Source organism: Haliotis rubra, unplaced genomic scaffold (assembly GCF_003918875.1).
Source record: "Haliotis rubra isolate DU_JTF1 unplaced genomic scaffold, ASM391887v1 Scf11, whole genome shotgun sequence".
Taxonomy (NCBI): domain Eukaryota; kingdom Metazoa; phylum Mollusca; class Gastropoda; order Lepetellida; family Haliotidae; genus Haliotis; species Haliotis rubra.
In genome coordinates, this window is record NW_025765003.1 from 2721196 (window position 1) to 2736515 (window position 15320).

Genomic DNA, 15320 nt, shown 5'->3' on the forward strand with positions numbered 1-15320 from the left:
GCCGTATGTCTAACACTGTTAGAGCGAAGAGAATGGTTAAATGATATACACGTTTGTTCAGTGAACTGATACAAACACTAAGCTCAGATTGTTCGTAGCGCACCACAATTCTAAGTTTTGATGGATTTCCATTAAAACACGGAAGCAACAAAAAACATTCAAAACAGCAACTAAAAGATACAGGCCAGTGTAATATCCCGGGTAACGTACGCGTATCTATGTCTCAACGTAGCGTACATCCTGGTTGAAACAAGGATGGTTATTTGATTTATAGCACATGTGTTAGGCCCACACACGGTGAACAGCAGCTTCCCTCGTGATAGCGCAAGGGAGACAACTCCTGTAGCCCTCGTCGTCATATTTTGTAAACAAGACACTTGGGGCTCAACGAGGTTGTTACACTAAAAGTGTTTCCCCAAAATACTTGAAAATTGAAAATAACACATATATACTTCACTTCAATAACCTTCTGAAGAAACCGTACCCATTCGTTCCATTATTTCCCACGCCTAAAGTATTCACCGAAGTAGTTGACTGAGACATTCAATACATCTTATGGCTTGTGTCAACTTCATTATGGCGTCATCCTATTCACAGTCCACTTCACACGTCTGGTATTCCATTTTGGAGGATCTAGTTCAATCCAGTTCAATCTGGTTTCGTGTCACAATAACTAATCCCAACAAGGCACTTCTGGATCTTAACCAGATTACACTTGACGCAGAACTTCTTAACGGGAGACCCAGGTTAGGTCATGTGGAAGTCCTAGATAACTGGCTTGTACTATATAAAACCAAGCCGTTTGTCTGCAAACTCAACTTCTACACGGAATCATATGTAACAGTAATATTCTCCCGTGAAACCCCTGTTAGAAATTGTCTTCAGGAACCCATGCATGTCATAAGAGGCTATAAGAAAATTTGGCGGTCAAATTTGCTAACTTATTGAGGCATTGACGACTTATTGATGTCAATACACTAAACTACGGTTATAACGAACTGCGGTTATAACGAATTCAAAGGGAGCACTGATAGTAGTTCGTTATAACCGTAGTTCGTTATACGCATTTCGGCTAACATGTACAAGTGACCGGGGCTCAAAAAAATGTTCGAATTGTCCAAACGTTCGTTATAAACATGTTCGTTAGAAACGTAGTTTACTTGATTGTCTGGTCAACACTCGATTATTTGCAGACCGCCCGCATGTAGTAGGAATATTTTTAGTGAGGCGTTAAACGTCAATTAGTTACTGAATCCTGACATACTTAGTTACTAATATACTGACAATGACTTAGTTTGGTACAAGGTATTTATCAACACGCATAATCCCAGCACGAAACTGTCACTATAGTCTTCCTTTAATTAATCTATAACTTCTTTGAGTGGCATTTTAGAAGTTGGGAAGTACAAACTTGCTTGACAACGGTACAAGAATCTGTATCGAAACGTCGCACTCACGGATACAAAGAAGTTGTTATCCATGAAGTGTGTTCTATATTGTAATTAATCTATGTAAACATTTCGCCAATGGTCTGTACTTACTTCTAGAAAGTTACATATTACATTATCACGTCTGCTTGATCATGAACAGAACTCGCGAGGCACTCGGTGAGCTGGCATTGTTTGAACTTGTTTGAGAGGCAAGTTTGCAGACCATTCGAAGCGCAGAGCTTTGCAGAGAGTATCCCAGTCAAAATCCATGTGATTCCATGGATGTAATATCGTTTGTGTAGACCATTCGAAGCCCAGACCTCTGCAGAAAGTGTCCCAGTTAAAATCGGTGTGGTAGCTGAAAAGGCGTTTTTGTAGACCATTCAAAACGCGGACTTCTGCAGAGAGTACCCCAGTTAAGATGCCAGTCAGAATAAACATCCGTATTGCCACATGCCACGAGCATTATGGCGTTGATGTAGTCACGTGTCACGTTTTCGTCTGGGTGTTTATGTTCCTCCATATTCCTATATAAATAATGTAACCTAGCAACAGAATCACTGCCCCAGCAATGACCCAGCACAGCGAACGGTAGAACTTGCGTCGACAGTCATTCTGTTGGTATGGTCGGATGCTGGTTTGATTCTGGGAAAATTAAAAGAAAAGATTCAGTACCTCAACATCGCTAAAAAACATCGGCTATATATTAACGTCATTTACATTTGAATAGTTAAAAGGTGGATTTCAGGATTGCCTGTGTTATTTGCAACAAGAGCAACAGTGACCAAACGTCTGCTTTTTTCATCCTTATAATATCCATAAAATGATTATAATTTGGTTTAAGCTTATCATTTCTGTCCTACAAATGTACCAAAGATGCGTTTTCCGTTTCAGTCTTACAAATGGCCTAAATATAACGTGATTGTTTCAGTCCTACAAATGGCCTAAAGGTAACGTGATTGTTTCAGTCCTGCAAATGGCCTAAAGATATCGTGATTGTTTCAGTCCTGCAAATGGCCTAAAGATAACGTGATTGTTTCAGTCCTGCAAATGGCCTAAAGATAACGTGATTGTTTCAGTCCTGCAAACGGCCTAAAGATAACGTGATTGTTTCAGTCCTGCAAATGGCCTACAGATAATGTGATTGTTTCAGTCCTGCAAACGGCCTAAAGATAACGTGATTGTTTCAGTCCTGCAAACGGCCTAAAGATAACGTGATTGTTTCAGTCCTGCAAACGGCCTAAAGATAACGTGATTGTTTCAGTCCTGCAAATGGCCTAAAGATAACGTGATTGTTTCAGTCTTACAAACGGCCTAAAGATAACGTGATTGTTTCAGTCCTGCAAATGGCCTAAAGATAACGTGATTGTTTCAGTCCTACAAATGGCCTAAAGATAACGTGATTGTTTCAGTCCTACAGATGGCCTAAAGATAACGTGATTGTTTCAGTCCTGCAAACGGCCTAAAGATAACGTGATTGTTTCAGTCCTACAAACGCCTAAAGGAAAGGTCAAAAGAACATGAGTGGGTGTGAGAGAGCTGCGTATCACGCCGTTGTTGTCAGTATTTCACTTATATCACTGTGTACCAGTGTAATGTGGATTAAAAACCTGAAGTAAACAGATATTAGGCAGGAAATTATTTGTTGAACCCGTCAAGCACTGATATGATGCCAAAATCCAATTGTGGCAAGTATGATCCGGGGCCAAGATCATAGGTCATGGTCAAAACCCTGCGCTGTGAATTACTCCTGACACGGTTAACACAGCCTGAACACCCGTGTCCAAACAAGTGTTCTCATATTGTGCCAGAATTGTGACTACAGTGCAATTCAGAAGCTGCCGGTTTACAGGGGGGTTGTTTATACAGGTTTGCAGTGCACGTAAAGCAGCGGTTAATGGTCTCACCGGCGGATACGTGGGGACCACCACGTTAGGAGGAAGAGGCGTGGTGAAGTTTTGTTCTAGATGATCAACTCTGGGATCCGATAATGACTGCTCATATGTAGGGGGCTCGCCAGAACTCTTGACAGCGTCTTCATACGACGGTAACGTAAAGATGGTGAAAACCTGCGGTGAAGGGAGATCGGAAGTTGGAGTGCCTGAGGTCATTTTCTGAAACAGTGAGAGAGTGGGTGTGTTGATAGCGAGAACAGATTACCACCATGTCATAAATATGAGACGTCAATACTAGGTAATATATCAGCAAGATTCGATTGTCTGACTGACTCCATCGGGTATGCAAAGCGGACCAAAAATTCCATATTTGTTTGTTGTTTAACTCCGCACTCAGCAATATTCCAGTTATATGGCACCTGTGTGTAAATAATCTGGTTTGAACCAGACAATCCAGTGATCAAACATCCTGAGCGCATCTATCTAAACAATAGATGTCATGTCATAGATGACATGTGTCAACCAAGTCAGCGAGCCTGACCACCCGATCCCGTTAGTTGCCTCCGACGACAAGTATGGGTTGCTGTAATCGTGATCTTCGCGGTTTGAGAAAGTATATGAATGGATCACTGAAAATAACTGTTTGATATTATGCAAAGCCTTCATATGGGCATTACTACGTTAATTGTTTGATCAAAGAACTAGGTATGAGTTACAGCTGCCAAAAACATTCATCCTGGTAGTATCTCCTGGCTTGGCTCTTTAACGTGAAGACACATGTCGATTACTCTTACGGCGCGCTTAGGCTGGATTTACACTACGTCCGCATTTTTTGACGCATGCGTTACCGAGTGCGTTTTTTCCAATACACTAGGTGCGATCATCTGCGATATAAGACGGATGAATATCAGATGGAGGAAAAATCCTAGTAGTTTCTGTGCATGAGGAAGAGAACAGAACACGGAGATGCTGGGTACATCCCTTAAACCAACAAAGATTACTTGAAAGAGCATATAATCGTCTTATAAGGGAATTATTAGGGAATTAAATAACATCAATCTTTTATATATATAATGTGTTTTCGAAAATACTGAACTAAAAGTATGTAGAAAATATTTACTTTCATACCAACATTGTTCTCTCATACACTCAGGCATTACAAATTCCACATATATAGAATTTGAGCAGTACTGACTTCCCTGGGGAACATAGTTCTGAGGGTTCTGTTGGCGTGAACCAAATTGAGCCTCATGAAATATCTGGGCAATTTTATATTTCATAAGACTTTTATAAGCATCTTGAAGAAGCTTGTTCTGAGAATGAAATTTATCAAAGGTTTGTCATATTATTGTATATGTTATGCACAGACAGGCGCAGAAACACATTATAAATAATGTCTCATCAAAAACACAGCCTGTGTGCAATTGGAATCGCGTATTTTTATCGAAAGATGAGGAAATAACCTTACCTGATTGACAACGTGTTGGGGAATACCTAATTGGAATGACGTCATCAGGGGAATTCCTCATGCGAGTTCATTTGCGTTGCGTCAAAAATAGGAGGCCTACCTATCTAAATCGCTTCGGATCGCAACGCATGCAAAATTCGCACCTAGTGTACTGTCTAAATGGAAAATGGACTGCTTGCGTTTTTTCGGACGCAACGCATGACGCAACGCAGAGAAAATCGGACGTAGTGTAAATCCAGCCTAAATAGCAATATTCCAGCAATATCACGGCGGGGAACACCAGAAATGGGCTTCACACATTGTGCCCATGTGGGGAATCGAACCCGGCGTGACGAGTAAACGCTTTAACCACTGTGCTACCCCACCGCACCAGGTTTAACTTAAGCTTCCGGTATTACGATGATCTGTTATCGTTAAATAGCAATCAAATAGCCTATACCTTTCCACTGATAAACTCACGCAACCTGAAATAGAGGACACCAGTGAGTCTGGTTCACGTGTTTCGTATTTATATCTATACATAAAAATGCACCACAAGCTCTTTCATGACAAAAGGGATTACAAAGACTTTCTCTTTATGTCGAGCAATATTCCAACAGCTCCAGCCTTTGGTGTTTACATTTCCCAACCTTTCAGGTGCAACCGAGCATCAAACATTTTTCCATCATGATATTGAAAAACGTCATTGAAGGTGTACGATGAAGGATACATTCAAGGCATCAGTTTAAGCTTTCAAAACATTATATGGTAGATATGTCGGCATTTCCAAGTTTAACGCATCAATGATAAAAATGATGCCCTATGCAATCCCAACTTTGACTTATATCGTACGTTCCCATGTTTTCCAGGTGAACAACAGACTAGTCTCTGTATTTGCCAATGAAGGATGCCACGGCGGGGCAACAAGATACGCTACGCTTTTCGCGAACATCTGCTTCTCATGAAGTGAGTTTAGGATGGATCTTTGTAAAATTTGACAGGCAAATGTGAAATCATCTCTGCTCTGCGCACATAATTTCAGTTCAAATTTCCAAACACTATGTAACTAATGACATCACATTTATCAACTTACGTATGGTTCCACAATGCACAATCCCATAGGCCTCCATGTTAAAGGAGTTCACGGCACTGTACATACGTTGATTAACTTGTCGCCATTCGATAAATAAGCAACGGAAAATTAAACAGAAATTAGATGAATCATCACAAATGTGCAAAATTTGACTTGGATCTTACGAAAATTAAATTCATGAAAATTATTTATGCTACACTAAATTAGCATGTAGGTGTATGGAAATTACGTCAAGTGTCCGAACATTTCTGGCACGAGTCTGCATAATAATTATTTAATAGTGATTCATTTACAAAGAATTGGAAAGGATTATTCGGTTAAAGTTTCAAGTGAAATATTTACAGTTGAATCGTGAAATGTTACTTGTGTCATTGATGTGGTGCTCAGCCATTGTGTCCGGGTGAGATATTCTAGTTTACTTCGTAATGTAAACGCCATTTTTCTTGTTTGACTCAAAGTACCTAGTAATCCACATGTTCAATGAATCGAATTATTCGAATATAAATAATACAAATTTCTATCAGAACATAAATCTCAGCCGTGTTCTCTACAACAGCCCGGGGCGGTGGGGTAGCCTAGTGGTTAAGGCGTTCGCTCGTCACGCCGAAGACCCAGGTTCGATTCCCAACATGGGTGCAATGTGTGAAGCCCATTTCTGGTGTCCCCCGCCGTGATATTGCTGGAATATTGCTAAAAGCGGCGTAAAACCATATTCACTCACTCACTATAACAGTCCCCTTTCCATTCGTTTGTTATTTAACGCCGCACTCCGCAATATTCAGACTAGCTGTCTGTACACAGTTGAACCTGGAGAGACAATATAGTGACTAATGGCATGAGCATCGATCTACGTATCATGTTACGATGGCATGCATCAGCAAAGTGACATTACCAGTGTAGCGTAACCAGCTATCGATTATTATGCCCGTTATGAGAATATTAATGAATATAAATCAATATTAGAGGAAGTAAACATTGATCTTTTCGACAACTTCATGTTTTGAACTAATTACAGAACTTACACGTTTGTATTGAGGCCTCAATACATCATGTAAATTCATTGTGTTTGTAGAGATACGATGTTAAAAATATGCGTGAATGGTGAGAGACGACATTGCGTAAATACCATACCATACTACAGATGAGCACCTTCAAATACATGATTTTTATAAATATGATTTTGTATATACCATTATACACATACTGTAAAGAAACGCTTGTTGACTGACGGGGTGATTTGCAACGTCGTTATCATAAATGGGATGTCTGACATATAGTTCGTGAAATCTCCGAGGACGAGCTGGAGACTGAAATCACAAGGATATAACTTTCCAACGTCACTCATCCGTTATGAAGAAGACCAGAAAGAAAGCATTCTTTCGCTGAGGGTATTTCTGGGTCTCGTGCACCTATAGAAGACGAACTGTAACAGCATCCATCGCCATGCATCCATTCATTCATATTGTGCCATTGCATTTATTCATATTTTGCCATTGCGAAATAACAGACCCACTTTAGCAAGCCTTGATTCGCAAGCTAACAGGCTCGACTAGAGCTAGTATCTGAATTAATAATTTGATAGTAACCCATTTGAATTGAAAAGGAGCCCAGTAAGTGGGAAATTCAGAACCTGAGGGAATCTAGACTTGCTAAATTTAGACTTTAGAATTGCGAGGAGGGCTAGGCAGTCGGAAAAAGAATGGTCAAGGACTGTGAGACAGATTAGGTTAAAGGCACTGTATACCTGTAGACTTTATAAAAACTATTCTCTCTCTCTCTCTCTCTCTCTCTCTCTCTCTCTCTATCTCTCTATATATATATATATATATATATATATATATATATCGTAATATTGCTTAAATATTCCTAAATTGGGGGTAAACCCACTCACTCACTCACGCACGCACCCGCCGCGATATATTGCTGGAATATTCTAAATAGCTCACTGCCTAAGTGATTATTATTGAGTAGATATACAACACGTGTTACATATCATGTCAACACATTACTTTTCAACGAACCTTTAACGATTTATGAAAATGTATACGCCAAATGTTACAAGCGCCACAGTAACACACGGCGTTGCGGAATCATCAAATGAAACGTCCATACCTGTAACACGCATGTTTCACAATTGCTAAGATAAGCAACAATCTAATATCATGTTGACTCGCCTAGGCATTGCATGGGGAAATAAAATGCAACTAAAGGAGTCCCATATATGTCCTCAAGAGCATCGTAAATCTTATAGTTAGTCACAGCAGATCAAGCAGCAACGAAATGACTAAAATAGTCTTGTCAATGGCATATGGGGTATCTTTTACAAGATCAACAACATAGCGAATGAAAGAACGCACGTTCTATCTGTCTCTTTTGTAAGACTTTGGATTCACTAGTCATGATACACGCACGAAATTATGTAAAGAATACACGCAAGTACAAACGACAAACTTATGTAAACTCTGAAGGATTAAATTCCCGCAAACCTCAAGAGAAAAATATTTTCTATACCTACTATTATCCATTAAGAAATGTCTCAGCATCCAGAATATAGAATATCTCTCGCGTTTTCCATGGTATATACGTGGTATTCCATTGCTCAACAGGGTTTAACAGACCTGCCACGTGTTATAAAATGTAACTCGGTAACTTGTAACATTAACTGGGTCTGCAGTTCATAAACAACATTCGTCAAAACAATGACAGATCTTGTCAATAGCGGTAACTAGGTCAGCACTGGATATCAAACACATCATGAATCTGAATACGTGATGCAAAATTGTAGAATCTGGCTGTGTGGAAATCGCATAAATCTGTTGATATAAGGTCAAATCTGTTGAAACAAGGTCACAACAACTGTAAATTGTATACAAAATATTGCAGGCAGGGAAATACAACGCAGGTGTTTTGCATCGTTAAACTCTAGAATACTGACAATGTATTCGTCATCATGTTTCGTAAGATGTTATTTACCTCAAGTTACGAATAATTGGCACTGTTGAATATTGCAAGTCACGAGTGAGAACATGTGACGCACGAACTCACCACCTTGTGTGTAGAACGAGTCACTTCCGTCCTATCAGTAGGTGTACGACGCGGGGGTATCATCCGTCCTTATCTTTTTAGCCATGGTTCCTACATTTTCGATGCCGCGTCAACATGCGTGGACGGCGATGTCTGTGACGGTGTATATCGTCACAGCTACCGAGGACAACACAGATACTAGTCACGGGTGTGGCGTGTCGCCTTCAGCCGGCGGACGAGTCAATACTTATGGATTTATCTGGAGCGTGTGGTTGTCGCTATTGTATTTATACCCAGTCTCGCGAGTCACGTGTGATCAGCTACCGTGAACAGACGTTGTGTTATATACACATTTTGTTTACCTGTCTATTTATAGGATGTTCTGGATTTTTGCAGTGTCACTTAGGGAACAAGTGTCTATTATTCAGTGGACGTATGGGATTTTTGTGTGATGGGGTGAACTTTTTCTTTCGGTTATCGCTACAAATTATTCATGTTTTTCTATGTTGAAACCATGGCACCCTGTCTTCCAGAACGGTATGCCCAGTGAACAGTTTATATTTTTTGTGCATCCCGAGGCACAATAACACCTGTAGCAGTGCATCACAGTATAAAATATGAATGTCTGCTTTATTGATCGTGTATTCACAGGTTTCAGGCGAGAATTCATTCAAGACAGACTTGTAGAACACACAATCCTATTTCAGTTAGTTGATGAGTAATTGCATCCATCTTGTAATTGATTTGTTTATGCTAATGCTATTAATAGCAGCTCCCTCTTATTGATTGCGACATAACCCCCACATAACTGCTCTTATATCTGAACAGTTGGTTGCTAGGATTTTTAAAAGTGTTATTATCAAACTGGTCGATATTAACACAAGGAACAATGGTTTTAGAATCGTGCAACCGTAACTCCTTGTCAAGAGCTTGTAAATAATGGCATCTTTGACGGCATTGTCATTGATCACTAAGCATTGTTTCCTAGCTGTGCATAGGTCTGCGGGCAGTGACGGGTGTCTCATGTCTCATTTACATCTATTATGTAAAGACGCTAGACTAACATACTTCTCCATGAACACGCTTGACCTGGTAATCATAAAGGCACGTGAGTGAGTGAGTGAGTGAGTGAGTGCCTATTTAGGAATATTCCAGCAATATCACGGCGGGTCATATACTTATGTGAAGTAGCATATACATGTAAGAAATGTGCGTGCGTGCGTGCGTGCGTGCGTGCGTGCGTGCGTGCGTGCGTGCGTGCGTGCGTGCGTAAAACATCCATTTGCAGATAAACCACAGTAATGTGAAGAATCCATATCTTTTCTGTTGGGACATATCAACCCAAAAGTATTCGTTGAACTGAAAACTAATATTCCTCTTAGACATTGTATGTTTTTAATTTGAAAAACGTAATGCAGAACTAACACATATTGTCATTGAAAATGATGCAATGAACAAGTTTCTTATCTTGGTGCTGTCAATGACCCAAGCCTTATTTCTCAGGATTTACTTGAAGACATTATATACCATCTTGGTTCAAGAACATGCATGCCCACTTTCCGAAAAATCACTCGGTTCAGTTACATCACTGTGTTGGTAGCTGATTGTGTAAAGTGACAGCTGCGTGTTTGTTATGACTGTATATGTCACGTATGGACAAGATTCTGTGTGAACTGTGTGATCTCTGTTCCAGTTACATAACGGCGTGGCAACGTAATGTGGGATTCAAAAACATGTGAGTGAGTGAGTGAGTGAGTTTAGTTTTACGCCGCACCCAGCAATATTCCAGCTATATAGCGGCGGCCTGTAAATCGAGTCTGGACCAGACAATCCAGTGACCAACAGCATGAGCATCGATCTACGTAGTAGGGATACGATGACATGTGTCAACCAAGTCAGCGAGCCTGACCACCCGATCCCGTTAGTCGCCTCTTACGACAAGCCTGGGTTACTGAAGATCAGTTCTAACCCGGGTCCTCACGGGTTGAAAAAGTCGAAAGTGATGCCGATCTGAGATGTTGACCACTTGGTGAAATCCACAAGCACGAATATGGTGTTGGCCAACCTAGAAACAAACCACTTCAACAAATCTTTATTACCTGAGGAGGCCACAGGCCCATGTACATATCACTATATATATATTACTATACATATTATCATATATATTCCAGACAGGTATGAAGGCGTGAAATAAACAAAGGAAACAATTTCTTAAACTACATATCAGTTACCTGTCTACCTGCAAAGATGACCTTACACCCCCAATAAAATATGTTAGCATCATATATATGTATAGCTGGACTGAAATCTTTAGAATTTTATTACCGGAATTCGAACTTACCATCACAGGTGTCTCGCGTGCCCAAGTGACGGGAGCGCCCTAAACAGTAAATATACCACTCACACTTTGCTAAGGGTCACAAAACTTCACAACAAAAATTCCTTTCTTTAGGCAAACAGTCACTTTAATCTAACCTTATGCACTTGATACATGAATAACCATCAAAATGGTTTTCATGGCACCAATCAACCATTTTGCAAATCATTGAACGAGTCATTGATCATGACAAGTACACCTGTCAATAGCAGGTATGGGTTCCACAAGATGAAATGACATACTGAAACCTAGGATCCATGCTTACAATAGATATTTGAACCACATTTGACCCCACATCATAGTTTTCTGTTGAACCCATGATTTGATCCTTAGCAAAGTGTGAATAGTATATACGATTACTAAGATTGATGAGATATGTGGTTTATGAACGTGTACCACATTGAATTATCCTACTCAAAGATGTGTCAGGTTCATACAACACTGACAGGTTTACAACCTCTATCTCCAGACCTGAAATGAAAGCTCACTTTCATTGCCCGGTACTTGAATTTAAATAATGTTGCGCCTACGGCTAATGATGCAAAGAAACCACAGCTTACTATGAAACCATATCTGCTTGTTTGTTGTTTACGCCGAACAAAGCAATTTTTAAACTACACGAAGACGGTCTGTAAATAGTCCAGTCTGGACCAGACAATGCAGTGATTGACATCTGGATCTTCGATTGGGATACGATTACACGCCTGACAAGGGATCCTGACCACCCAATCTCGGATCTTCACGTGTCACGAAATCTTTTAATCCAGTAGGTGTAGCGGATTGTTTGATGAACTCAAGGTACAGGGTACACTTTGAACCGCTCCATGTCTTTGTTGAATATTGCATTAATGTATTTGAAACTGAAACACAACACATTCATCTGTATGTCTCTCCCGTTTTTGGAAATTATTTTCCAGCTAAACATAAGTACACTTATGTGTGTCACTTGTTTGTGTAACTGATCAGCCTTGACCCTGGGGTCTCATGACAATTTCAAGTTTCATTTTTTAACGGCGTTGTGAATTTATGGTATGTGTACCACGTGACGTACTTGCCTGAGGGACCAGTCATTAAAGTTATTCTGTTAGAGGCTGGGGGGTACACGAAATCTCTACTTAATTAGAGTCTATCGTATGATTACGACTTTATCATTGTCATGTCTTTCTGAATCACTTTCACACGCATGCAAAGTAACGATACGCCACAAACACTTGCAAAGGCAAGGCAAGTGTTCACATGAAAACACACGGTAACATTTGGTACAAGTGAAAATGGGAAATAACAGAAAAAACTTGCAATATCTTTTTGTTACCAATGCGTCAGATTTGGATATAACCTCTATGTTAATTTGTTCAAAGCTTGGAGATTTGACAGTGTGTGGTATAACTCCTTGTATCCTTTGAAAGATGTGGCCTCTTGCATATTCCTCCTCTTCCCCATCCTTGATACATTGTCTGTCGACGCTCTGTGTCACTTTCTATGCATCCGTCAAGGGGACATAACCACATGAAAACAACTACTGAATTAACTTGTAAACGACGAATCCAGTCACTATTACGATAACACAGCACACGATCGGGCAGAGAGAGCGATAGACTTTCCTGCGCCAGTCTTCCCGGAGGACTCGAGGCCGATTTAATGCGTTCTGAAAAAGGAAGTTGCATCAGAAACAATGCAATGCTATGACATGCACCAATCGAGTCAGCGAGCCTGACCACCCGACCCAGTTAGTCAGCTCGAACGACAAGCATGGGTTTCTGGAGATCAATTCTAACCTGGATATTCAAAATGCCTCGTATCATGTAAACGAAAGAAAGTTACACACCAGAGCCTAGATTTTCGAAGCTCTCTTAGAGCTAAGATAGTCGTAAGTTAATGTTAAGGTATGGCACTTACGACTATCTTAGCGCTAAGAGAGCTTCGAAAATCTAGGCCCAGATGATTTTGGATTATTCACAAACATTTTGTTGACAGAACAATCACAGATATCGTACCCAGTTGTACCCTTACCAGTCTCTCGCTTCCAAACACTTTTCAATATATTTACGTCGTTTCTTGGAAAATAAGTGGGGTGAGTACTTTCTTTTGTACGTCAGTATATTACCTCTCTCGCTCGCTCCAAAGGTCATTGGCCTCCAGTTTAACACTATTTTTACCAAGTTATTTTCCCTTTATTTCCCACATGAATAGATGTATAACTAAGATAATTAATATATTGAAAATCATGTAGAACGTATTAGCGATTTCATGACTGATCAACACGCCGATATTTATGTCAATACAACGACAGAAGAACGTTCCAAGACAAATCAATACATGGAAAGGATCAATACAGACAGAGTGAAAATATTTACGAAAGAAAATAAATAAAGGAAACCTTACGGTGGACATGCGCTACACCGCAAGGGAAGAATCCGGGACTGTCCCTTATCTGTCTCAAAGACCCTATGCAAGAGGATATATTCAAAAGGAGTCCAACTGAAGTATAAGTGGTTGGGCAATTGTAGATTGCTAAAGCTATGGAAATAAATAACTGTTCTTGGCTTCTTTTGGATAATAAATTTTATTAGTAGTAATTTGTTTTGTAGATCTATGTTTTTCAATCAGATAACTGTATTTCAAGGACAAAATGCCAGTCTACCTTGATCCCTTCCTGAGGCAATGAACTGATGACCTGATGAACTGACCGTTATAGTTTAAGGTTACTTTTTCATTTCATAATGGAAGGTATGCTTGTAGTAAAAAATTCTATTTTATAATATAATGTCGGTTTTATTCTTTAGTTTTTTTATTTTCATGATGTTGACAGATTATATATTTTTGAAAAGCTTACGAAGAGTGCTTTCGTTTGGTATGCTGCTTCAAGCGAAAGAAAAGCAAAACAAGCGTATCATATACAAGTTCCAGAGAGACGGTACCTCACTGGCCTATACTGTGTCACCTGAGGCGCCGCAATTCGCTGTGCAGAGTTGCGGCCCTTGGGCATGAAGTGATAGAACTAAACTAATCCCCAAAGCAGCGTTAAACTCGCTCACTCACTCACTCACTCACTGAATCATTTACTCCCTAACCTATGCTTTATACAGAATTATTATATACTAACTTTATTTCGTTAGTTTCTAGGATAGTTTTTTTAGTATAAACAGCTTAAAACATTTCTGTTACCATTTGAGTTCAGCTGGACTTACCAGACTAAAATGAAAATATGCAAATTAATATTTCAGTGGACTTAATGTGTTGGTTGCCATCTACTGATCATGTGCAGACATTACACAACATACATATGCCATGGGGCGTGCAAGGACAATGATCCCTGTTTTGATAAAATTCAAGATAGAAACTTTAGCCTACGTTAGAATATATGGCGGCCTGAATATATAGTCTCCTCACCTGTTCAAGTGTTATTTGAACTAGAACGAACTATGAACAGTGTAAGCGAATCGTTTCGGTTAAACGCAGATTTAACAATACTTGAGTCATATTGAGTGAGTGAATGAGTGAGTGAGCGAGTTTAGTTTTACGCGGCACTGAGCAATATTCCAGCAACATAGTCTCGGTCTGTAAATAATCGAGTCTGGACCAGACAATCCAGCGATCAACAGCATGAACATCGATCTAAGCAATTGGGACTTAAGTCATATCTCAGATTATCAACTTTATGTGGGAGAAAACCCCGAAGTAAAGCCGGTTCTGTACGTTCAGACCCGTGAAGATCCGGCTTAGAATCTTCAGTAACCCATGCTTGTCGTAAGAGGCGACTAACGGGATCGGGTGGTCAGGCTCGCTGACTTGGCTAGACACATGTCATCGGTTCCCAATTGCGCAGATCGATGCTCATGCTGTTGATCACTGGATTGTCTGGTCCAGACTCGATTATTGACAGACCGCCGCCATATAGATGGAATATATTGCTGAGTGCGGCGTAAAACTCAACTCACTCAACTCACTCCCATCCTCATGTTCATGGTTTCGGTGAAACCCAGGTATGGTGCAGGTAAACCAAGAAACATAATCAGGGCAAACCCATCATCCTCGCACACCAAATGGACACAAC

The 15320-nt window shown here is 40.1% G+C and overlaps 1 protein-coding gene across 2 annotated transcripts; it reads right to left on the bottom strand.

The window, feature by feature from the left end:
• Positions 1-1727: 1727 nt before the first annotated feature.
• Positions 1728-9161, bottom strand: LOC124284515. Of its 2 annotated transcripts, none has more exons than XM_046720608.1 (3): positions 8914-9161; positions 3338-3544; positions 1728-2075 (listed from the first exon to the last, which is right to left on the bottom strand). In XM_046720608.1, exons 1-3 carry the CDS (start codon positions 8971-8973, stop codon positions 1920-1922), a joined length of 423 nt encoding a protein of 140 aa, XP_046576564.1. In that variant the 5' UTR covers positions 8974-9161; the 3' UTR covers positions 1728-1919. The 2 variants fall into 2 exon arrangements, with proteins under 2 accessions (XP_046576564.1, XP_046576559.1); XM_046720603.1 differs by having other exon boundaries at positions 8911-9160.
• Positions 9162-15320: the final 6159 nt, after the last annotated feature.

Coding starts and splice junctions, on each gene's coding strand:
- LOC124284515 (XM_046720603.1), bottom strand. CDS start 8,973: ATGATACCCCCGCGTCGTACACCTACTGATAGGACGGAAGTGACTCGT. Junction 3,545..8,910: donor CTCGTTCTACACACAAGGTG/GTGAGTTCGTGC, acceptor TCACTGTTTCAG/AAAATGACCTCAGGCACTCC. Junction 2,076..3,337: donor TGGTCCCCACGTATCCGCCG/GTGAGACCATTA, acceptor TAATTTTCCCAG/AATCAAACCAGCATCCGACC.